General features: G+C 39.4%; 1 protein-coding gene across 1 annotated transcript in view; it reads right to left on the reverse strand.

The window, feature by feature from the left end:
* The window catches only part of CUBN (cubilin), a 288,990-nt gene extending 268,780 nt beyond the window's left edge, over nt 1-20,210 (reverse strand). The window contains exons 1-10 of the mRNA XM_051820614.2: nt 20,031-20,210; nt 19,187-19,316; nt 18,186-18,281; nt 17,250-17,288; nt 14,958-15,059; nt 13,808-13,911; nt 7,644-7,770; nt 6,163-6,319; nt 2,640-2,771; nt 1,336-1,431 (exon numbers count right to left, since the gene is read on the reverse strand). Of these exons, the coding sequence (XP_051676574.2) occupies nt 1,336-1,431; nt 2,640-2,771; nt 6,163-6,319; nt 7,644-7,770; nt 13,808-13,911; nt 14,958-15,059; nt 17,250-17,288; nt 18,186-18,281; nt 19,187-19,316; nt 20,031-20,143 (1,096 nt within the window). The 5' untranslated portion in view covers nt 20,144-20,210. The remainder of the gene's footprint in view (nt 1-1,335; nt 1,432-2,639; nt 2,772-6,162; nt 6,320-7,643; nt 7,771-13,807; nt 13,912-14,957; nt 15,060-17,249; nt 17,289-18,185; nt 18,282-19,186; nt 19,317-20,030) is intronic.
* Nucleotides 20,211-26,265: the final 6,055 nt, after the last annotated feature.

Below are 26,265 nucleotides of genomic sequence, written 5' to 3' on the forward strand. Positions count from 1 at the left end.
GTCTTTTTCTAGAAGCCACACATTTAACCACAACTATATATTATTAAACATTTAATATGCATTTAGTAATAAGTACATATATATCTATATATAGAGAGAGAGAGACATATGTATATGATAAGTGAGGGGGGGAAAGGTGGTAACTTTGAAATAGCAAGAAGCATATTCAATAAATGGAGTTGGATCTATCTATTTGGACAAATATATGCCATAAATAAAAAAATCTAAAAAGATGAAAGATACTGATGTTGAACAAATCATAATAGTATTAAAAAGTTACTCAACTATTTTAAGAGAGTTCTGCTTGACATTAAGGGGAGATGTATCTTTCTGACTATATTACGATACAAGCTGCTAAATAGAAGATACCACCAATAAGTTAAAAGAAAAAGAACATGCCAGGAGAAATGTAAACCATAAGACAGATAATGAGATGGTGTCTTTACTACATAATCAAATTTTACAAATCAATAAAAAAACAATTGAGCAAAGGGCAACAACAAATAAAAACTGACACTAGATATGATAATTATTAATTATTAGTAATCAAAAAGTACAAGAGGACTTAAATGGAATTAAAATATAAGTTTACTTCGGTGCCAATGTTTTTTAAATTCATGTATAGTGTTTACACAATAAGCATTTTCCACAAACATTTTGAGAATCAGGCATAAGTGAAAATAATGGGAAACTAATTTCTGCCTATAAAATTGAGCAAGATGAAAAATAACAACAGTAAATATTGTCAAAGATGTTTTCATATGCTTTTGGAAAGTGCATATAGATACTATATTCTCAGAGCAAAGTTAGCAATATTCACTTATGACGTGAGTTAGAGGAGCTGACCCCTCTGTGCAGCATTGCAGACACTGTTGGTTTCTGCTCCTGATCCATTCCCCTTCCTTCACAGTGAGCTCCTTATTTCAGCTGGATTCATGATGCCTGAAATAAAGACCACACTTCCCAGCCTCACTTGGCAGTCAGGTTTAGCCATGTAGCCCCACTCTAGCCAACGCGTGGAAATAGAAGAATTCCTAGAGGAAGATTGCATATTCACCTCCCTCCTGTTCTCCTTCCTGGTCTCTGCATCAGAGCCAGGAGTTAATAGCTGGCTTAATTACCTTGAGAAATAACTCCAAAATTAGACTATATTACTAAAGATCACAGACAACTTGCCTTTTCAAAAACACAAATTATGGTTTTATAACATGGGCCAAATGTGTTTGAAGGTCAAAATAAGAATTTTGAAAATGGGAACTGTGTTTTAAAATGATTGCACTGTTCTGCAGGGTCATGCTGGAACACTCAAAGCCACATAGAGAAATGACGTTTTACCTAGAGCCGAGGAGCATGATGCATCGGGGTGGCAGCCTCCATTATTGACTGAGCAGATGTCTATGAGTGTGCACACTCTTCCATCACCCTGGTACCCTGATCAGAGCAAGAAGAGGGGCATGAGAAACACACCAATAAGAGGAGAGAAGGAGAATGCCAATCTGACAATCAAATGTCTCCAAGCAGACGAAGTAGAGATCCTTTCTCATCAAAACAGAAGATGTTAATGTAAAATATCATGCATATTCCCATAATTAAGAAAAAAAACAATAAGTCTTGGTGATCTGACTTCATAAATAACATTCTGGGTTGTTTCTAATGAAAAAAGAAAAGTGTGCAACTGTTGGTGACTTAGAAAGTGCTGACACTAGAGAAGTTGACATTTTACCATTATAGTGACTCTGTTATTCTTACAGGTAAATTGCCATCCAAGTCCAAAGTACTGTTATTTCATGCTATTAAAACATACAAGGTTTCAATTTATCTCTTAGAATCTCTGGACTTCTTAGACAGCAACTTGATTTAGATTAGAGAAGACCAGTGATGACTTCTTTCCAGAAGAAAAAGGAAACTAGCATGCCCATGATTTAGTGAACTTCATGTGGAAAACATCACAAGAGTGTGTTATATCAATAAATTACTAGTGGGAACACAAGAGCAACAGATCTATGATCCACATGGAAAATTTTTCAAATTCTTATTTATCTCAATAACTATTTCAGTTTGTAAAGGCTTGTTTCTTTCCATTCAGATTAAAAATTCTTTTATTCTTTATTCTATTATAGTTGTAATGATGTGTCCTGGATCCACAAGTAAATTTTCTGTGCCATTCAGTTTCTCTCATTACACAGAAATTATATTTAAAATGGAGGGCAAGGAGCAGGAGTTTGGCTCAATGCTTAAGACACCGCTTGGGATGCCTGCATCCCACATCAGAGTGCCTGGGTTTGAGTCCCAACTCCACTTTTGATGCCAAATTCCTGCTAACGCACACCCCAGGAGGCAGTGGGTACTTGTGGGCTCAAGTACTTGCACCCTTGCCACCCACATGGAAGACTTGGATGGAGTTCTGGACTCCTGACTTTAGGCCTGGCCCATCCCTGGCTGTTGTGGGCATTTGAGGGAGTGAATCAGCAGATGGAAGAGCTTTCTGTCTCACTCTGAAGCTTTCTCTCTGTCTCTCTTCCTTTCAGATAAATAAATAATTTTCAAAATTAAAAACAAATTAAAATAAAATGTAGCACAGATTCTATTTTCAAACATATATGTTGTCTGTAATTGTAAAAGGAATTCTGATGCAGTACCTGGTGGACAAGGCTGACAGTGATATGATCCAAGTGTATTCACACAGCTAACAAGTGGAGCTACTGAACAGCCACCATTATTTATTTCACATTCATTAATATCTTGGCAAGTATATCCATTTCCTTTCCAACCTAGGAAAACAATATTTTAAAGGTTAGTTCTATGGACAAGTCAACAAAGAACAAATATAAATAGTTCACACATAGAAAAATATGCTCTACTCAAAAAATTACAGATTAAAATCTATTAAATTAGCAAAAAGTATTTAAAATTTTTGGAATCAAATCCTAGCAAAACAGTGGAAAAATAGATACTATTATACACAGTTAGTTGGACACTAAGCCATCTGGCAGTATTCATTACATTTTTGAAAAGTACATACCCTTTGACTAACAATTCCATTTCTTAAAATTTATTCTGGGTGCTAAAACTCCTAGTATATTAAGATGTAGGTAAAGAGAATGTCTACTGCAGTATTGTATTAACAGGAATTTTTTTTTTAAAACTCAGTGGTCAATAGAGGCATAGAAATGTGCCTTATCAGATGTCCTAAACAGCATTCTGGCCTTAGGATCAGCCCTTAAGACATTCAGATCTGGCTGAAGAGCCCATGAAAGTATTTCAGTCATGGAAAGCCAAGACATTCTGAAAAAAAAAAAAAATGAGCTAAATGAAAGGTCTCTGTAAGTGAGATCCCAGTGGAAAGAACGGGCCATCAAAGAAGGAGGTACCTTTCTCTGAAGGGAGGAGAGAATTTCCATTTTGACTATGGCCTTGTCTAAATAAGATCAGAGTTGGCAAACTCAAGAGGCTTCCATAGCCTTGGCAGCTCATGACAAGAGCCTCAAGTGATTACTGATGCCATAAATAAGAATGTCAATTGTTAAATCAACAACAGGAGTCACTGTGCGCTTACTCCCCATGTAAGATCTTTGTCTTTAATGTGTTGTACTATGTGAATTAATGGTATAACTAGTACTCAAACAGTACTTTATACTTTGTGCAACTGTGTGGGTGCAAACTGTTGAAATCTTTACTTAGTATATACTAAATGATCTTCTGTATATAAAGATAATTGAAAATGAATCTTGATGTGAATGGGATGGGAGAGGGAGTGGGAGATGGGATGGTTGCAGGTGGGAGGGAGGTTATGGGGGGGAAAAGCCGCTATAATCCAAAAGTTGTACTTTGGAAATTTATATTTATTAAATAAAAGTTAAAAAAAGAAATGTGCCTTATGACTCATCTATACCACTGAATAGTAAAAATAATTTTAGTAACATGTATATATCTGCACCTGCATACATGTACACACACAAATTGAAATGGTTTTCCTATACATATTCTAATTGAAAAATATAAAATTTTACAATATTATTTTAAATATTGTTCCCAATTTGAGGAAGGAATTCTGTGTAAAGCCTATGTACTTGTAAGAGTGAAGTAAAGGTGGACGAGAGAATGAATGGCTAACCATGGTCTTGTCGGGAGGACTGATGGTTAAAAAGAGAATCTTTTCACTTTAGTCACTCTGTGTTATTCAATAATTCCAATGTTGTATCACCTATATAATTCAAAGTATTAAAGTTATAAGTTGGTTTAAAAACTTATAAATCCTTTAAGATATTTCTATCTTTCACCCACATATAGTCCCCTTCTAAGAACCTTACCTAACAAAATTATCCTGTTTGTGCATGATGAAGTGAGTACAAAGAAAAAAAGGTGAGAGGAAATACATCCAAATATTCATGGCAGTCTTCTGGGTGATCAGATTGGGATTTGTCTGTTTTGTTTTTTATATTTTAATAGTTTCTTTTTATTTTATAAGTAGCATTTATGAGTATTACATTAATATACAAGAAAATTAGAGTTATTAACAGGAAAAACAAAAAGCTAATATTTCTTTTTTCTCAATAATAAAAGTAGAAATGTAGGAACACATTGCCCATCTTCTAATCTAAATTATTTTTCTGATTTTGAGGTTTTAAAGGTTATTACTGACACATGACCTTCAAGAAAGTGATTATTGGGCTGGCGCCGCAGCTCACTAGGCTAATCCTCCACCTAGCGGCGCCGGCACACCGGGTTCTAGTCCCGGTCGGCGCGCCGGATTCTGTCCTGGTTGCCCCTCTTCCAGGCCAGCTCTTTGCTGTGGCCAGGGAGTGCAGTGGAGGATGGCCCAAGTGCTTGGGCCCTGCACCCCCATGGGAGACCAGGAGAAGCACCTGGCTCCTGGCTTCGGATCAGCGCGGTGCGCCGGCCGCAGCAGCCATTGGAGGGTGAACCCATGGCAAAGGAAGACCTTTCTCTCTCTCTCTCTCTCTCACTATCCACTCTGCCTGTCAAAAAAAAAAAAAAAAAAAAAAAAAAGAAAAGAAAAGAAAAGAAAGTGATTATTTGCAAATTTCCTAACCTCTGAGAACTGAGAGAAAATGTCTTCACATGTTTTTACAATTTCTTTCTAGTTACACAAGTTATAAACATATAACATAGAAAAAATCACTAAAGCAAAGGTCACTTAGTTAACACTTAGGTGTGTGGCGTTCCTTGACAAGACAGAGTAAGAATATTCAACAGCTCAGCTCAGATCCAATGTCAGGCAGACCTGGGTTTGGATCTTGGCTACTTCTAAGATATGTGATCTTGGGAAGTTCATTTGACCTTTCTAAGCCTCAAGTACTCATATTTTAAAATGTGAAAAATACCAATTCCTGCTAGGACTCAGTTTTGTGTAGTTGCAAGAATTAAAATAAATTGTTTTCAACATACCTTAAAGATGGGCCCATAAATGAACAACTACTATTAAGATACTCCGTGTTCCACTCTCTGAAAACACCCAGACAGTGCAGAGAAAGCCTTGTAATCAGCCGGAGGCCTGGCTAATTGCTTACCAGTGCACAAAGCACAATTCTTTGCTGACAATCAGTATCCTACAAATATATGTTGCAAGGAGGATGGCCATATTGCACTACAGTAAGAGATGAAACCTGGATCCAAATGCAGGCAGTCCCTGAGTACAAAGCCATGTTTTCGGTGACTCAGTTTATGGCATCTCTTAGATTCAGTCTCTGTGGGGCTGTGTTGGAGATGGAGACTCCTATTTACAGCAACGCCACCTGGTAGTCTAATGACACAAAAAGGTGCAAACTACCTGACTAGTGGAGACACCAAGAAATCAAGGAATTTACCCAAGTTTACAAACATCTGCTTAGTATGAAAGTGAAACGAGAGTACGTGCCTTTGGACCTCCAGTCTAGTCAGCTGATGGCCAGGGCAATACAACTGTTGCTCTTACAAATCCCATGGCTAACTATGCCCTTTTTGGACAATTCTCCCACTTCTGTGGCAGAACTGTTACCACAGTAAGGTGGTCTTGAGTGAAAGTTAGTGACATAGGACATGAAACTAGATTCAAACACTTCCTAAGAATGTTCTCCTTATCTATGTACAGGGGAAGGAAGTTGGTTCTGGCACTTTTCCTGCCTGTCACATGTGAGCTATCAGGTGGCCCTTAGAGCATACCTGTTGGACAGGGTCCACAATAGAATGAACCAGGAGTGTTGAAACACTGTACAAGTGCTGAGCAAGGCTGCAGGCTGCACTCATCTTTATCCACTGTGCAAGCAGGGTCATCTGATGTGAAAGTCCACCCAGCCTCGCAGATACATCTGTACTTGGCCTGGCAGAACGACAACAGCATGAGCAAAGACAGTCATGAAAAGGAGCAGGAATAGCCTTTGGAAATCTCGCCAAGCCCCAACCTGCTAATCCTCTCATGTTCATTTCCATAAGGCCAAGTCAGTGGCTTCTCTTTTCTTCCTATTTGATTTAAGCATTTAGGCCAGACTGCAAAAAGGGAAACATCTTTATTTCAGGGTAAGAGAAACCTATAATTTTCCCAATGATGTCAGAGAAGGAGTAACAACAATCAAGAACTGTAAGTCAATATAATTACCGCCTATCAGCTCAGCCTGCTGTGCTTGTAGAGGAAAAAACACCCCTCTAGGCACAGACATTGGAAAATACTTCTGTTTGTTTCCTTTTTGAAAGTGTCTCCCTTCCTTCCCATCCATTCTCCATCCCCCTCTCTCCCCAGCCACTGGAAGGGAACCATTTTCCAACAAATGGGCAAGAGAAAAAAAGAGCTAAAAATAAAGAACTGAAGTTATAAAGTGCCAAGCTGGATGGGAATGGGCCACCTTGAAAGTCAAGAGTCAAGGTCATCAGGACCCAGGGCACACAGGGTCTCCAGCTAAGTATAATCCTAGAGGTGGTGTCACTTCAGGGCCAGAAGATTCCAGACTCCTTAAAATTGCATTTGGTCAAGAAGACTGGGCCTTTTGTGCATCCACATCTCATCAGTGTTAATATTCACAAGGCCAAGAAAAGGTCATGTCTCACAGAGAGACTCATGAAGGGATAATAAAGATGCTAGTATTTTATACAATGAAAATTTTTTTTTTTTTATTTTTTGACAGGCAGAGTGGACAGTGAGAGAGAGAGACAGAGAGAAAGGTCTTCCTTTTGCCGTTGGTTCACCCTCCAATGGCCGCCGCGGCTGGCGCGCTGCGGCCGGCGCACCGCGCTGATCCGATGGCAGGAGCCAGGAGCCAGGTGCTTTTCCTGGTCTCCCATGGGGTGCAGGGCCCAAGCACCTGGGCCTTCCTCCACTGCACTCCCTGGCCACAGCAGAGGGCTGGCCTGGAAGAGGGGCAACCGGGACAGAATCCGGCGCCCCGACCGGGACTAGAACCCGGTGTGCCGGCGCCGCTAGGCGGAGGATTAGCCTAGTGAGCCGCGGCACCGGCCTATACAATGAAATTTTAACCTCTGGGTCTGTTTTCCACACAGCTCATCTCCCCTGTTTGCCTGTACCATACTTACGAGTAGGAAGTGACTTCTCTTCTGCAGCTCCACAGGGCAGTGCTCGTGCAGTCAGCACAGGATGAGGAACTAAAAACCATGGCTTCCTACAAGCAGTCATGTTTGGGGAAGGGACTCACCACTCCTTGTTGCTCGCGGTCTAAATCCTCACAGATACCATGGACACATCGATCCTTGGAGCCCGCTTGACAGTCATCGTATTTGGATGCACACTGGGGTCCATATGTCTCAGGTGTGCATTGACAACTGTTGGTTACAAAAGACATAGCGTCAGGGCTTGTGCTTCAAGGTCAATCTGTCACTTACCATCCATTAGCAAAAGGAGATGGGCTTTAGCCTAGGAGATAAGATGTTGGTTGAGATGAGTACATCCCATATCAGAGAATGTGAATTTGGTATCTGGCTCTAACTTCCTAATAATGCAGACCCTAGGAGGTTGCAGGGTTCAAGTGGTGAGGTTTCTGTCACCCACATGGGAGACCTGTATTCAGGTCCTAGTTTCTAGCTTCAGACTCAACCCACCTTGGCCCAGCCCTGGCTACCGTGTACATTTGGGGAGTAAATCAGCAGGTAAGAACTCTATCTGTATGCCTGTCTGGTTCTCTCTGTCTCAGTCTCTCCTTCTTTCTCTCTCTCTCTCTTTCTCTCCCTCTCTCTCTGCTCCCTAGGGGGGTGTGTGTGTGTGTGTGTGTGTGTATACCTCTGCCTTTCAGGTAAATAAATAAATGAATTTTTTTTTATTTTATTTATTTTTTTTTTTGACAGGCAGAGTGGACAGTGAGAGAGAGAGACAGAGAGAAAGGTCTTCCTTTGCCGTTGGTTCACCCTCCAATGGCCGCCGCGGCCGGCGCACTGCGGCCAGCGCACCGCGCTGATCCGATGGCAGGAGCCAGGAGCCAGGTGCTTTTCCTGGTCTCCCATGGGGTGCAGGGCCCAAGCACCTGGGCCATCCTCCACTGCACTCCCTGGCCACAGCAGAGGGCTGGCCTGGAAGAGGGGCAACCGGGACAGAATCCGGCGCCCCGACTGGGACTAGAACCCGATGTGCCGGCGCCGCTAGGCGGAGGATTAGCCTAGTGAGCCGCGGCGCCGGCCTAAATGAATTTTTTTAAAAATTAAAATTTCAAATCAACAAAGGTAGCATTGAATTACAGAGCAATAACACATTCACTGACTGGAGTCTTGGAAGAAAAATCACTTCGTTCTGTCCCATGTGGTGAATTGAATACATGTGTTACCTTTGCTAATACAGCGTTAGAAAATCACGACAATATCTGGTAAGCCTGCCACTATAAATTCTTCTGGTATCAGGCCATCAATCAAGGTTTTCAAAGGTCAGAAATCTATAAACTGAGGGTGAAGGAGTTAGTTCAAGAAAATAAAGGAAGAGATCAGAAAATCTGTTGGTTGTCTAAACAGCTGACCCATCCAGTAAGCACAGGTGACCCTGACTGAACTGATAATTCCTGCATACTCTCTACAGTTGTATAATCCCACCCACTAAGCAATGCGCACATCTTAGAGTCTATGCTAGTTATAATTATATGACAAAGGAGATATATTCTAAAAAATATATAACATAGTGCTCTCTTTCATTGCCCCATTTTAATCCATCACAAAATACGAGTAATCATTACATAACACCTAAGTCAGCAGTAGGTGCTTCGTTACAAGATTTCAGTCTAACAATAATCAAATAAGCCAGGTTGTTTCAAACCATAGTAATTTTTAAAGTTGCTGATGTAGTTTAGCTTTATATCTGCACTGCAGCTTAAAAGATAACCTTTAAGGTATGAGTGTGGAAGCAAGGGGAAGAGGAATAGATAGAAGAGTCCCAGAGCCCAAGCTGACTCACATGTCTAAGCACACCTGATACAGTGGAAATGTCAAGCCCACAGGTCACCAATTACTGGAATTGAGCAGAAATTACAGGAAAAATCTTGATGGAGTGAACTGACAATTAGTTCCAGGGATCAAATTAAAAGAACAGTGAACTCCTGCATGGCCATACCCAGCTCCCATATCTGGAACCTTGAGCTGAGTTTCTGAGTATTATGGAAAAGAGATCATCTCATGAGACAAGGAAGCTCTTTTAACAATATGCATTGAGGTACAATGAGCTCAGGTAATGCCCGCAGATGACAAAATGTGAATGAATGTGTGAGAAATGAGAGCCTGGCTGTTCAAGAAGCATGAAGAGGCCAGCGCCGCGGCTCACTAGGCTAATCCTCCACCTAGTGGCGCCGGCACACCGGGTTCTAATCCCGGTCGGGGCACCAGATTCTGTCCCGGTTGCCCCTCTTCCAGGCCAGCCCTCTGCTGTGGCCAGGGAGTGCAGTGGAGGATGGCCCAGGTGCTTGGGCCCTGCACCCCATGGGAGACCAGGAGAAGCACCTGGCTCCTGCCATCGGATCAGCGTGGTGTGCCGGCCGTGTCGGCCATTGGAGGGTGAACCAACGGCAAAAGGAAGACCTTTCTCTCTGTCTCTCTCTCTCACTATCCACTCTGCCTGTCAAAAAAGAAGAAGAAGAAGAAGAAGAAGAAGAAGAAGAAGAAGCAGCAGCAGCAGCAGCAGCAGCAGCATGAAGAGCCACATTCTGGCACAGACTTGGGTATCCATGGAGGGCTCCAGAAGCTATTGCTGGGGTGGCACCTCTCAGCAGTCTCCTCACAAGAAGAGGTCAACGAATAGAGCCAGAGATGAAGAAAGTTGGTGAATGGCTTCCATGCACTCAACATTCACGGCTGCCAGGCTTAGCAGAGAAATACAAGATGCCTAATTAAATATGAATTCCAGATAAATGAACATTTTCTGGTATAAATATGTCCCATGCAATTCCCAACCTCACTATATATTTATGTAAAAGTCATTTCATTAATAAATTATGTACCTGAGCATTCCAAGATGGTTTCTTTCATTAAGGCATGGCCATAGAAAAATAACAACAAATCATTGAAGTTGGGGCTGGCATTTGGTGTTAACAGTTAAGATGCCATTTCAGATGCCTGCATATTGGAGTGCCTGAGTTTTGAATGCTGGCTCTGCTCCCAACTCCAGCCTCCAGTTAATGCACACCCTGGCAGGCAGCAGACAATGGCTCAAGTAGTTGGGTCCTGCCATCCATGTGGAAGACCTAGCTTCAGTTCCTGGTTCCCGGATATTTGTTGAGCAGCTGGCATATTTCTCTCTCTCTCTCTGTCTCTCTCTGTCTCTCTATCTCTGTGTGTGTGTGTCTTTCAAGTAAATTAATTTGCAAATGATTAACCTTAAAGACAAATTCAATTATTCATTTATAGTCATAGCTATTTATCTTGTCCCCATCTTTGTCTTTCCATACTTTCCTTCTCATATTCTGTTCCCTCTCCTCCTCTCTCTCCCATTGGTACATAGAATATTCTTCAAGAAAATATAACTAGACTCTTGGGGACTACAGAACTTCAGAACATTTCATAGACATATTTGAGCATTTTATCCAGGTGACTTCATGGTCCAAGTTTATTTTATTACAACCCCACACCTGCCAAAAATGTTTTATAAATTTTACAAACTACAACTAACTTTTGAAGTCTATTTTCCGTGTATGAGAAATTTAAGTGTTCAACAATGCCCAGGTTTAAATTCTGATCCTATATATTATCTGTCCCTCTCTAACTATGTACCAACTCTTTCTGTTTCTGTCTCTCATAAAATAATGGCATCAACCTCTGAACACTGTTTCCATATTTTGGTTTAGAGGCATTCCTCTGTAGGAAGTGCTCAGAAATCTACTGGAAGTGATAAGTATCCATCTTACCATGAAGCCTTAGTCATTGCAGAATGACAAGATTTGACAGAAGAGTCTGGTTTATGGACCTGAAGTTAAATCCTATCTCTCTCTAAATTCTCCTTTGCTCTAGTCACTTGGAGATGAGTAAACATTAATCCCATACTCTAAAGAGCTATAAAGTACATTGCTCTCATTCAAGTGTAGATAATTTAAGAAAGAGGGAGAGAGAATGATACCAAGTAAGCTATAGGCTTCCTCAAAGACAAGTATTATTAATCTAATTTTACAGATTCTCGCTGCCTAAGAACACAGAAATGGCAACTGGCAGAAGATAATGAAAACCTAGGCCTGCACCACTGTTTTTCCACATTACATTCATATATTTTGAAAGATTGAATTAGCAGGAAGACTTTGCATTTTTACATGCTATTTTGACAAGGCAGGTTTTGAAAATTTTTTAAATTTTGTTTATTTGAAAAACTAGGAGGGAAGGAGAGAGAGAGAGACCTTCTATCTTCTGGTTTCACTCCCCAAATGCCCAGTGGTTATAAACCCAATCCAGATTTCACTTTGGTGACAAGGACCCAACTATTTGAGTCATTACCTCCCAAGGGCTGCATTAACAGAAAGTTGGATTTGGGAACAGAGCCAGGACCTGAACCCAGACACTCCAATCCATGGTGCTAAATGCCTACACTCTCAAAAAGAACAGTACTTTTGTACAAACTATATTCTCAAAGTATCTACATAGCTCCTTATGTACAAATAAATAGTTTTAAAGCTAACTTATTTTTCCTGCCTTAGTTATTAGTGATTCAGCAGAAGTCATTTTTGTGACAATTTGATTGTACAAGAATAAAGAAAGTTAATCACTCTCCAAAAACTGCAAGTTCATTTTGTGTTTGAAAAGAGGTCAAATATACTTCCATAGTCACAGTTTAACTCCTGTTACAGTTCAGGGTTCAATATTAATATCATTGAGTAACTGAAAGATATAATCAGTTTAATACATAACTATCACCTGAGTTTAAACGGGATTATCCTCCTTGCTTAAGTTTTGAATGTTTTTAAATCTGCCAGTGATATCAATGGAAATAAATCAAATCAAATATACAAAGCATCATCGTGTTCCCAAAGAAACTAACATAATTTTTTCCGGAAAAAACTTCTCAATCTGCATCTTAAGTATGTAACAAACATAATCCATGCATGCCAATTTCAAATCAGCTAACAACATAAGACTAAATTTTAAGTTAGAGGTGGTTAATTTGGGCTTTGCCTAATTATTAAACTCACAGACATAACTGCCAGAAATCTGAATGAGTTTAGTTTATAACCTGGAATGAGCAAGAGTTTTAAAGAAGAGATCAAAAGAACACAATGATCAATTAAATGGAAAGAGAGGGGCTGTGACTGCCTTTTTGAGGTTTAGTCTGTTAGATGACAGGGATGGAAACAAAATTACTACACTCATTTTTGATGGAAAGAACCGAATAGATATTGTTACAAGGGAACTGAACAATAAGACCACAAAGATACTTGGAAGACAGCAAATAATTGCATTTTAATCTTGGGGGATTATGCTTCAGAACACTGGAGGAATTGTTTATGGCATAACTGACCACTTTCTCAGTCTGAATAATCTCAGAATACAGGATACCAGTCAAAATACAGGGAAAGATGATCTCTAAAGATTTTTGAAACATGATTTTAAGGGACTACAGAAGTTAAGTTTGACAGTAATCTGCCTTCAAATGTTGGCCTTAATTATTAAAAAGGGAATGTGTGAACCAGCACAGCTTTGATGACCAACGTTCTTAGACCATGATGGAGGCACTGCGATGCCTAACTTAGCTTAGTCAGGAATGGGAAGGTTCCCTGCAGAAGACAATTCCTGCTCTAAACGAGAATGTCGTGGACAAGTCATTTGACCAAATAAATCAGAAGAGAAGATAAAATCGCCTGGTGAAGGTGCTCAGGGACTTGGTGGCTAGTTGAAATAGTGCCATGTGAGTTAACTCACTCATGAAGGCTCAGTTCTATCTTTGGTCTTATTATGATCAACATTTTTACATAGTGTTGAATAAAGTGATCCTTTAAAACTATGAGCTTCATAGTGCATGCAATGAGGACAGCAGTGGTACACTGGGATGGTGAGTTGTCCCTTTTCTACTTGGAACTGTTCCCTGGCTGCCCTACCTCTGCTCTGACTCTTACTAAAGCTTCAGCTCATCTTGCACCACTCTACACCTATGTCTATGCCAGTCACTGTGCCTTTTTCCTGTTTCTCAGGTTTGCTAGAGAAAGGATTTTGTTTAAATGGGGCAAGAACTTAGGACTCACAAGCCCTGTTCATCTAAGTAAAAGTAGCTGTATTTCCGTTCAAGAAGGGCTACATATATCTTCATAGAGAACCAAATTTTACTTACAATACAAATAGTTCCTTGTGGATGCTCTTAACTATGAGATGTTTTACCCTTTAAAATGCACCTAATTCTAAAAAACCAAAAAGTTACCTGTAACTCCCTGCTGTATTCATACACGTAGCTCCATTCTGGCAGCCCAAGGGTGTTCCTGAGTAAATCTGACATTCGTTAACATCAGTTGAGCAGAGAGGACCCTGTGGTCATAAAAAGAACAAAGGGGCCACATCACAGGGGCATCTGGAGGACAATATTCCTAAGATATGCTTAGGGATTTCCTCATGGATAGTAAATTAAGTCCTTGGTAAAATCAAATCCAAAAATACTAATATTAATCTCTGGTTTTTCTCCTTTGCCACTTATATGCAATGTAATAGAACCGATAAGCTCTTTGTAAGATCATAGCAGCCAGATGAGGAGAATCTATACAAATTCTCATTTCACAATGGTGCTACTTAAGAACTGCGAGGTTTTAGCACAAATATAGTTTTCAATTAGAATTTCTTTTTTAACTTAATATTTACTATTTGAGTTAACATTTTTAATTTACATTGTATTCAAAGGCTTAATGGCTCCACTAAATACAATCCAACAATTAAAAAGTAAAAAGACCATAGTTGAGCAGGAAAATAGGCAAGGGCTATAAACTGTAATCAAATGAAAAAATTATCAACTTCAGCCATATAAAGTAAATTTTAAAATAGACACAAAATCATTAAAACCATAGTAGCAAAAATTCCTATCAGTTTGTTTGAAAAAGATTTAAAATGAAGTTTGACAAAACACTGTATTTGTAGCAGTCTAATACACACAAAAGTTTTTTTTCTTTCATTTAAATTTTAGCTCCCACATATAAGGGGAAATATAGAGACAGCATGTTTCTTTCTGTGCCTGGCTTTGTAATATGCTTGTTAGGAACATTTTCAACATTACTAGAAAGGGCAAAGCACCTTCCACAGGGATGTCAAATTCATTCAGTGCTTTCCAAGGTTGAGCAATTTCAATGTTAGCAGAAATATCATGCCCTTCTACACAGTTCTTCAATCAACTGACACCCTCCTTAACTTCAGGGGGTTATAGAATCATATTCGGGTTTTGGCATTGATGGTATAATTCATTCTGATTTGAAAGGCCACAGAAGCCTAGAAACTTTGGATAGAGAACGAAATATGTCTGGAGGATATCATGGAAACCACAGATGCTGACTCATCACCATTTTTAAACAAGGACCCAAGTGACTCACCTTCCACTGTGAGGGACAGAGACAAAAAAAAGAATCATGCAGATTGAGACAGGTGCCACCGTTTTGGCAGGGATTGCTGCTGCAAACTTTCTTGTCAACAGTCTGAAACAAAGACAGGACAGTCAGTGAGATGGTACTAGATGATGGTACCAGCAGCTGACTGCAATGAAAGGTCTATTTCAGTGCTGGACTTTCAATCAGTTACTTACTTGCTCTCCAAATCAATGTTCTTGTGACAAAACAGGTGTTTCCTATCCTCAGTCCTATTCCTTCGCTCTTTACACTCTTTTAACTATTGGTAGGATGGATATGAGGAAAAAGATTCTCATTCTACTCTTTGGAGAAGTATTGTTCATCTGAGAAAGATGTCAGCAGACCAAACAAAGGATTCAGGTGGGAATAACAAGGGACATTCCTATTGCACTAATAAAATGGAAGTTCTGGCTCTTGTGACTGTCATTCTTATCTTTGGTACATCCAGATAAGCCTTTGAAATCTGATCATCCTTCACTGCTACCCTTACTCCCATGGGCTAAAATGACATAACCCTTTCTTTTGAAATGTGGCCAGCTCAGATGTACCCTCCACCCTTGTGCTCACCTGACTGCATTCAGAACAGTCTCAAACAGACCTACTTTTGTCTACAAAGCCTGGGGAACCTTACCCTACATCAGTACCAAACGCAGTCTTGTAAGATTTTTAACGTCTTTGGAAGCCAAGAGAACTTCTTTAGAGAAAACAAGTGAATGTGCAACAAAAGCTGTCTTGTTAATATCACTTCTAGTCGAATTCCTTGTTTTAAAAAGTTAAAATAGGGGTAAACTATTCTTTCTATTGTTTTTTATGTATTCGGTTTCCTTCATTTTAAAGATGACAATGAGAGCCAGTGGGTAGTGAATCGACTCAGTAAAGGTCATTCTTTCTCTATGTTTGTCATAATCAGGACCACATGTATGGAAGTCTCTTGATGGGTTTTGTTTTCTTCCTTTATTCCATTTGTCTATCTTCCTGCCAGTGCTATAATTAGCTCTGTCCTTCCAAGGATCCTATTAAGAATGTTAACCACAAACTCATTAGAAGTTTTTCTGGTGTACAAAAGCAATATTGTTTGAGTATTAAAATCTCCAAAGCCTATGGGGGTCCAGCAGGAAACCAGTTAGCAGTCAGGAGGAAGACAATAGGGATTGGCAGGGACTGTGGTGGCCAGAGAGCATTTGATTTAGATAAAGGCATAAAGGCATTCACATTGGAAAAATCATTAAAAACTCTTCCTGGGGGGAGGGAGGAAAGAGGACAGTATGAGCTCATTTCAGCCATGCCCTTCAGTTCCTGACCTTGGGCAGGAACAATGCAGCACTCTAGGAGACTGTGTCCTGTTCCATAACAATGTTCCTTGCTCCTTGTCATCCCCTAAATAGATAAAAGCTGAAGGAGCCATATATTATCAAAGTTAGGTAAAGGAATGTATAAACTTCTTTGCCAAACTGAAAACACCAAAAGTAGAGCACAGTGCCTGAAACATAATCAAAATAGATCAGGAACACAAAAGGGCTCCATAAAAGTTTGTGTGAAGTGGAATTAAAAAATAGCATGAATTTTCCAGAACATTTTGAAGCTCCCACACACACCCATACTAGGGTGTGGGTCATTAACCTGGAATCCCCAGACGTTCATTAAATACAGGATATTCTGTTCATTTCTCTAAAAAGAAGGCATGGCTACTAAAGATGCCAGCTACCTATAAAAGGGGTAGAAGCCTAAAATTGCAAAGACCAGTCTATAAGCATGGAGTAAAGTTATGGAATATTTGTCAAATTTATCCAATTTAATTACTAACAAATGTAGTTTTAAGGAAATGTGGAGTATTTCATAAAACACCCCAGACTTTGGAGCTTAATGTCAGAGAGGATATGTGACCTTTCAAAACTCAGTCCCTGATACCAGATCAACAATTTGGGTGGTCACTAACAGGCCATGTGTAGCTTGCTTGGACCTACTGTAACGTCATTAAAGGCTGAGAGCAAAAGGAGCATGTGGGTGAGAGCTAAGGGTGGGAAGACTCTGAAGGTCATGCACAGTGACCTTGTGCTGATCACTTCATCTCTCTGAGACTCAGTCTCCTCAATTGTATACTGGGAAGTACAACCTGGGAAGAGAATTGCATTATGGGAAAAAGCAAGTCCTTGATATTGACCAACTATCCAACCTTAAAATAAGAATGCCAGCTCTGTCAGTGTTTTTAGTATACTTTCAGTGAAAAATACTAGACATCTAGTAGTTTTGGGGACTTACCTGCTGTATGCTTTGAAATTTCCTCTCAAGATCAACAAGCTAGCAATAGGGAAGAAAAAAACCATCGATTAGCTGGTTCAAGGGCATTTCACACATGATTGATTTTGTGCTCTTGACATATGTGTTCACTTAACACCCTCTGTTAGGGACTCACTTTCTCTTGTTTTTTCTTGTCTTCATCATCTTTCCCTCTTCATTCCTTTTTCCTCTAGGCTAATTTGCCTTCCTATTCCCTTCCATCACACCAATTTTTTAAAAAAATACTTTTAATATTTCTTTATTTATCTTAATCTACTTGAAAGACAGAGAGAGAGAGAGAGAGAGAGAGAGAGAGAGAGAGAGCGTCCAGCCTCTGGTTCATTCCACAAACGCCTACAATAACCAAGATTAGGTCAGACTAAAGCCAGGAACCCAGAACTGCATCCAGTCTCCAGTGTGGTCAGCAGGGATGCAATACTTGAGTCATCTTCTGATGTATCCCAGAATGCATTAACGAGAAGCCAGATAAAAAGCAGAGCAGTCGGGACTCAAACTTACGATACATTGTGGGATCCAGTCACCCAGAGCAGCAGCTTAACCCACTGCATCACAATGTCCCAAAGTATTTTTTAAAAGCAGTACAACTTACTGATAAGTTAACTCATTGCTACACACAGTGAAAGTAGGAATTTTCATAGATGACAGTAATGCTTTCAATTCACCAATAAGAAGTTTGTTATCAGTACTTGAGTTTTGATAATCCTTGCCACAGAATTTCCTATCTCTGTCCATCACTACTTATATCTTCCATTAGAATTATGCCACTTAACAAAAGAATCCAGTTACACTGCCAATCTCTAAAAGCATACAAAGTTGGTATATCTCCTGCAAAATGGCCACGCATAGATTGCATTCAAGTGAGCCCACTTGCCCTTATAATGTGAAAGTCAGACATACCTTGGAATTGAGCTGATAGATTTGATTAGATATATTTTGAGGCAGACCAATTGTGCTTCCTTTTAAATTTATAATATCATCTTTATTTTTCTGGATCTAATTTTGAAAACAAGGAGAAGAATGTTAGTGAAAAAAGCATATATATTTTGCAGAATCATAATAAAACCTAGAGTCATATTCTATTTTGAACACTAAGCTCTTGTCTATTATTACAAAAACCAAAGCATATTATATATATATATATATACATAATAAACAGCAGACTAAAATAGTTATGCAATGATTCTACTTTCCCTTTTCAGGAACAGTGTATCAATGTACTTTCTATCTGTACTTTTTCCCAAAGTAATAACTTTGAGTGCTTATTAAGAAGCCTGGCTTGGAATCATACAATTCAGGTTTTAAATTCTGGCTCAGTCATTTATTAGGTGCACTTGGGCAAATTACTTAAGTGCTTCAAGGCCCCTTCAACCCTTATAAATGGAGTAATACTAAAGCCCATTTCACAAGGTACCTGTGAGGCTCAAATGAGATCATGAACGTGAAGTACTAGCACAGTGGACAACCCCCAGTGGGCTCTCAGTAACACTAACTTCTAACATTAGACCTGATACACTAACAGTGCTGAGCACAGAAAACATTCAACAAGGCAGAAGAATGACGGGCCAATTCTGTTCCCTGGCAAAAGTAAACTGGTCACATCTATATCATCTACATTTTCTCAGTCCCTTCCTTCCTCACCCCACTGTGGGAAGGTCTCAGTATTATCTCCTACAGCTTCTCTGGACTACAGCGCAATTCCTGCACGAAAAGCCACTTTCTGCTAGCATTAATCCCTCTACCCACGAGTGGCTCTAGGTCATTGTTCTTTAAAGGATTTGTCTTGCTCCCAGTGATGCTCCCTGTGCTACAGTTTCAAGGTACATAAGAGCACAGACCTGTATAGTTAAGTTATTGTATAGGATATACAAAATGTCTTTGACATATTTCCAGTGTATTACCTGATGTAAACATTCACTGAGGTCTTCATCATTTAGTTTGATTTTTCCAAGGGATCCAGTTCTAAATTCAATGTTTTGGGCAGACCCTGTAAGAAACACTAAATTTCCACTCTCTGTAGCCATCCGAGGTCTGTATGATTAAAACCAAAGAATGAATCAGTAATTAGTACATATCATTTTAAACAGTAGTTTGTCACTGAATATCTGTAGGCTGTATACATCTTCACTTTGTGATCAACTCAACCAAATTCTCCTTGCTCATCTGCCATTTATTTCTCTACCTAGAGGTGTCTCATACTAATTGTGTACTTGCCTTATTTGCAGAATCATAAATAAATAATTTTCATATAAGAAAAGGCAATTCAGTCCATTAGTTATAAATTTTGCTCCTATTTTTCTTTAAACATCACTTTTTTCCTCAAGAGAAATTATATCTTTGCTCATCTGGTTATCTGTAAAAACTGGTGAGGAACTACCTTAGTTCATAAGCAGAAATGATCTATGTGATGGGGCCAGCATTGTGCAGGTTTTAGCCACCCCCTACATTACCAGCATTCCATATAAGCTCCCCAGATGCTCCACTTCCCATCCAGCTCCCCGATAATGTGCCTGGGAAAGCAGCGGAAGATGGCCCAAGTACCTGGGTCCCTGCTACCCACATGGGAAACCTGAGTAGAGTTCTAGGAACTCTATTCAGTCTGGCCCACCCCTAAATGATGTGTCCATTTGGGGAGTGAACCAGTCAAAGAAAGCTCTCTGTGTCTCTCCTCCTCTCTCTGTAATTCTGCCTTTTAAATAAATAAAATAAAAAAATTTTAAAGAAATAATCCATGTGTCTACTTACTGTTGGGGATCAGTGTTTCTCTTTTGTGGCTGTAGCTCAAGCCCTCCAGCTTCTCCATTTAATTCAGCAAACATCAATAAAGTAACCAAACCCCAAAGAAAAGGTGAGGACATGTTCCTCACCAGCCTCCAAGGTTGTCTGGTAAGAAGGAGGCTGCTGCAACCAACTGAATGTGGCAGTTTAGAGAACAGAAAACCAGGCAGTTGTACTTTGACCCATGGGTATCCTGTAACTTTTTAGTTCTTTCTTCTTTGTTCTAGAATGCTGTTATTTTTTTTTTTTTTTGCTTCCTGAAGAGTGTAAATGATCTTAGATCTTCAGTACTCTTCAACTTGTGAGAGGTCAAAATCTACCTTAAGTGATGCACAACTTAATCACCATCTGTTTAACCTTTGAAACAATAACAAGCAGCTTTGGTAATGTCCATTAAAACCCTGGTTAAGAAGTAGCTACCATTCAACAATGGTGTTGGGAAAACTGGATGGCCACATGGAAAATTAGTTGTTTCCTTCTCTACTATAAATATACAAAAATTAACTAAAAATGGTTCAAAGACCTAAATCTGAGAGTTAAAAATATGAAACACTCAGAAGAAAACGTAGGGAGAAATCTTCATGACCTTGTATTTGACAATAATTTCTTGAGTTTGACACCAAAAGAATAGGCAAACAGAAGGTAAACTGGACTGTAGCAAAGTCCAAATATTGTGCTTCAAAAGACACTATCAACAGAGTAAAAAGGCAACACACAAAATGGAAGAAAATATTTGCAAATTGGGAATATAATAAGGGATTAAGAGTTAGGATATTTAAAGAATTCCCACAACTCAACAGCAACAATTAAAAGGCCAAATAGCTCAGTTTTTAACATGGATAAAGGACCTGAATAGGTATTTCTACAAAGTAAATGTACAAATTACCAGAAAACACATGAAAATATGCTCAACATTACTAATCATTAAGGAAATGCAAACCAAAACATCAATGAGGTACTTTACACCAATTAAGATAGTTATTATAGAGGAGAAAAAGGAAATAAGAGTTGGATGGCTTTTTGTTGTTATTTATTTATTTGTTTGTTTTAATTATTTATTTGTTTATTTGAAAGGCAGAGTCACAGAGGAGGGGGAGAGACAGAGAGATCCTTCATCTGCTGGTTCACTCCCCTGATGACAACAACACGGCTGCTCCAGGCTGAAGCGGAGAGCTTGTTCCAGGTCTCCCACATTAGTGGAAGGGGCAGAAGCACTTTGGCCATCTTCTGATGCTTTTTCCAGGCCACTGGTAGGGAGCTGGATCAGAAGTGGAGCAGATAGGACATGAATTAGTTAGTGCTCAGATGGGATGCAATCATTACAGGTGGTGGCTTTCCCTGCTACCACAAAGCTGGCCCCTATTTGTTTGTTTTAAGAAGTGTGTTTGATACAGTAAATGGACTTTAGGGTTGACTACATTTCTTTAAAGTTACAAGAGTCCAAATTTCCCTTCCATCATTAAACTATGCAGTCAAACCACATCATTCAATTTGTAAGACCAAACAGGACTAAAACTTTTTCAAAATTTCTGGACCTAAGACATGAAAAAACAAAGGAAGACTTCAGGATTCAGGGTTTTGGTTCCAACTCCCAACACTCTTGGTCAGTGATTAGGAAAATGGTGGAGGAGTGCTGTAAGATGTTTCAAAGAGAAAATGAGTTTTAAAAAAGAAGAAAAGATGGGGCCGGTGCTGTGGCATACTGGATAAAGCTACCACCAGCACCCTGCAGTGTGACCCTGTCTCGAGCTGTAGTCTTTTTTTTTTTTTTTTTTTAACAGGCAGAGTGGACAGTGAGAGAGAGAGACACAGAGAAAGGTCTTTCTTTGCCGTTGGTTCACCCTCCAATGGCCACTGCAGCTGGTGCACTGCGGCCGGCGCACCGCGCTGATCCGAAGGCAGGAGCCAGGTGCTTCTCCTGGTCTCCCATGGGGTGCAGGGCCCAAGGACTTGGGCCATTCTCCACTGCACTCCCGGGCCATAGCAGAGAGCTGGCCTGGAAGAGGAGCAACCGGGACAGATTCCGGCGCCCTGACTGGGACTAGAACCCGGTGTGCTGGCGCTGCTAGGTGGAGGATTAGCCTGTTGAGATCCCAGTGGAAAGAACGGGTCATCAAAGAAGGAGGTACCTTTCCCTGAAGGGAGGAGAGAACTTCCACTTTGACCATGGCCTTGTCTAAATATGATCAGAGTCGGTGAACTCAGGGGGCTTCCATAGCCTTGGCAACTCATGACAAGAGCCTAGGGTGATTACTGAGGCCATAAACAAGAGTGTCAATTTGTTAAGTCAACAACAGGAGTCACTGTGCACTTACTCCTCATGTAGGATCTCTGTCCTTAGTGTGCTGTACATTGAGATTTAATGCTATAACTAGTACTCAAACAGTATTTTTCACTTTATGTTTCTGTGTGGGAGCAAACTGTTGAAATCTTTACTTAATCTATGCTAAACTGATCTTCTGTATATAAAGAGAATTGAAAATGAATCTTGATGTGAATGGAAGGGGAGAGGGAGTGGGAAAGGGGAGGGTTGCGGGTGGGAGGGACGTTATGGGGGGGAAGCCATTATAATCCATAAGCTATACTTTGGAAATTTATATTCATTAAATAAAAATTAAAAAAAAAAAAAACACCAGCAGCAACACTGGCATCCCATATGGATATCGTTCCATGTCCTGGCTGCTCCACTTCCGATCCAGCTCCCTGCCAACGTGCCTGTTAAGGCAGCAGAAGATACCCCTACTGCTTAGGCCCCTGTGCCCACATGGGAGACCTGGAAGAAACTGGCTTCAGCCTGGTCCAGCTCCAGCTGTTGCAGCCACTTGGAAAGTGAACCAGAAGACAGAATATCGATTGCTCTCTCTCTCTCTCTCTCTCTCTCTCTCTTTCACCCTCCCTCTCTGTCAGTAGCTCTGAGTTTCAAATAAATGGAAGGGGGAGGGAGAGAGGAGGAGGAAAAAATTTATTGGAGTAATGGAACTAAAGGAGAAAGAAAGAGATCTGTTTTATGCTATTCCCACAATGAATAAGATTTATTCCCATCTCATTATTAGTAACAACCACAATTTTGAGCTCTTGCATTACATACTGAGTAATTTATATAAATTATATCATAGCCTTCTTACAGCATATGAAGAAATAGATTTTAGAGTTTAAGCTTTGCTAAATGTCTCCACTTCTTTACTTTCAACCTCCATCTAATTCATTGAAATTTAACTGTGCTTGGTTCCATTGAGTTCATATTTGTAGAACACATAATGAGTGCCAAACCATGCCATGCATTATGATACCACAGTTACTAAAAGACACAAGTCTTTGTCTTCAAGGAACTTGAAATCTGAAACAAGAAAATATTCAGGGAAAAAAAATTTTAAAAAAATGAAGAAGCAAGGTAGTTTCAAGTAACGATCATTGTTGAGGGGAATGTAAGATGGAGATACAGAGTGAGGAGAACGGACATTCTTACAGGGAGTGGTGAGGGTACGCTTCTCTGAGGAGCTGACATTCAGGCTATAATCTGGAAAATGCTGACATATCTTTGCCAACATCTGTGAAGTCCCCATCTCAGCACCAGGAGTCCTTACTTTTCACTGGGTGTGGAATTAACTATTACCTTCCACATGGTATAGGGTTTCAGGGTACATACCATTGACATCCCCCAGTGATTCTCTGCTGGAACTACAGAAACCACTTGGGAGTGATGGAAATGTTCTACATGCCTACTATACTGAGAAATCAGTTGTTGATGTGCTCAAACTTTCTTTGAGCACATAGACCATGATAAGAAAAATAAGACTAAATTTGAGGACAATTCTATAAACGCTCCACTCTAAGAACAATCTCTTGGTAACTACCATTACATTGGTTAATAGTCTTATGGTTATGCAGGCTTTAAAGAAAAAGATGATCATGTAACATTGCAAGTAAAACCTTGTCTGTGGTGCTGAGATATTCACTGCTTTTATTAGTTTTTTTTTTATACTTCTGAATTGTGGTCTTTTGAATTGTGGTTCCTTCCCTCAACATAACACTTTTTCCAATTCATCCATGCGGTAGTGGTTATCATTAAGTAGTTTCTTTTGATTTCTGAATAGTATTTCATTCCAGGGTTTGCTTAGCTATTCACAGTTGACAAACACTAGAGCTGTTGTTAAATGTTTTTTTAAATCAACGTGTTTTCATTTCTTTTGAACAAATATTAAGGAATGAAATTGCTGAGACACACAGTAAGTATATTTTCAACCTTATTAGAAAGAACTTTCCAAAGAATTTCCCCACATTATGTATGAAGTTCTAGTTGTTCAACATCCTCATTATCACTTGATTTCTTATTTTTAGCTACTCTAGTGAGTGTACAGAGGTATCTCATTGTGGTTTTCTTAATGATTAAAGATGTCAGGCATATGTTTGTATGTATTTTATATTTGTATTTTGATGAATTGATTGTTCAAAACTTCTGTCTATCTTTAAAAATTGGGTTGTCTTTTTGCTTAATATTAAGAGTTCACATAGTCTGAGTATACTGAGCATAAGTCCTTTCAGATACATACTTCCCAAATATTTTCCTCCCAACCTATGGCATATCATTCACTTGCTTAGAAGTATTTTCAAGGACAAAAATAAGTAAGATACAAAAGACAACATGGGTCTATATGAACATCTTGAAGATCCAAAACTATACTATGGTTTCATATTGTTAGAAAACAGATCAGGGGTTGTTTGCAGTCAGGAATGGGAAGAGATTGACTATAAAGACGCATGACAGAATGTTTGAGGGTGTTGGATATGTTCTATATCTTGTTTGTGGTGGATTGTGGGACTAAATAAATTTGTCAAAACTCATAGAACTGTATATTAAAATATATGATATTTTATGCACATAAATAATAACAAAATTGATTACGATTATTTCTTGGAGCTGGTGTTGTGGCACAGCAAGTTAAGTTGCTGCCTGCAGCACTGAGATCCCATACAAGTCCTGGTTACTCCACTTCTGATCCAGTTCCCTGCTAATGTGCCTGGGATAGCAGTGGAAGATGGTCCAAGTACTTTGGCCCCTGCCACCCACATGGGAGAAATGGATGAAGCTCCTGGCTACTGGTTTCAACTTGGGCCACCCATGGCCATTATGACCATTTGGGGAGTGAACCAGTAGGTGGAAGACCTCTCTCTCTCTGTTTCCTTCTCTCTCTCCATAACTCTACTTTCCAAATAAATAAAATAAATCTTAACAATATGATTTCTTACATATTTATAAATTTTCCATATATAAGGATGACATGAAATACTAAAGTTTATATTAAATTAAATGTTAAGAAAGATGTCTAATAACTTACATAAATAATTATACATGAAGCATGAATATCATAACAATCCAAGTTTGTTTGAAAGCTTAACAATTTAGATGAGGACTAAGGGAATATCTGGCAACTTTAGAATGGGATAAAACAGGTGGACTAGAATATTTTAACAAAAAGGACAATTCAAACCTTTCAGTTCTCCATGTAATTCTTTTCATGAATATATTTTCCTAATGACTGCTGAACTCAACAAATCTTTCTGTTGCAATACCAAAGGTCTCTGGTATAATCTTAATAAGAACTTCCTCTTTTACAGAATTTTCCTGTTTTTAAAACAGGTTTATTATTAAACCAAGTAAAAATAATTGCTATGCTGTTAACATAAGCATGCAATTCCTAATTGTCCTTCAAGATAGAAAAAGAAAAGAATATATTATTTCAAGCTCTGATGGACTTTTGATGAGGAGTTAGGAAAATTTACATCCAGCTCACTAACTCAACTCCATCTCAGATCAATAGGAAAGTCAGAATGCCTGCATGGGATGATTCTGTGGAAGTAATATAAAAATCAATTGCTGTTTCTGCAACATTATCACTCTGTGTACTTGCTATATTCAGAATTCCTTCTCCAAAGACAAATTAAAATGGTTTTAGAATCCATGACCTTCAGACCGAAGTGATGAGTATCTCCCCATCCCCGCCCCACAGTAAACATTGAATAGACCTGAAATCCCATCTTCCATTGACTAGCAAACTCCTATCTCTTCCCTAATCCAGAATGCATTCCACTAAAAGTCTGTATGTGCCTTTTACAGTTTATCTATGTTTTAAGAGGGTAGGAGTACAAAGTAGAATAAATTGAAGATTCATGCAATCAAAGGCTCATGTTTAAGGAACACTAT

The sequence above is a fragment of the Oryctolagus cuniculus genome, chromosome 13 (genome assembly GCF_964237555.1).
Source record: "Oryctolagus cuniculus chromosome 13, mOryCun1.1, whole genome shotgun sequence".
Taxonomy (NCBI): Eukaryota; Metazoa; Chordata; class Mammalia; order Lagomorpha; family Leporidae; genus Oryctolagus; species Oryctolagus cuniculus.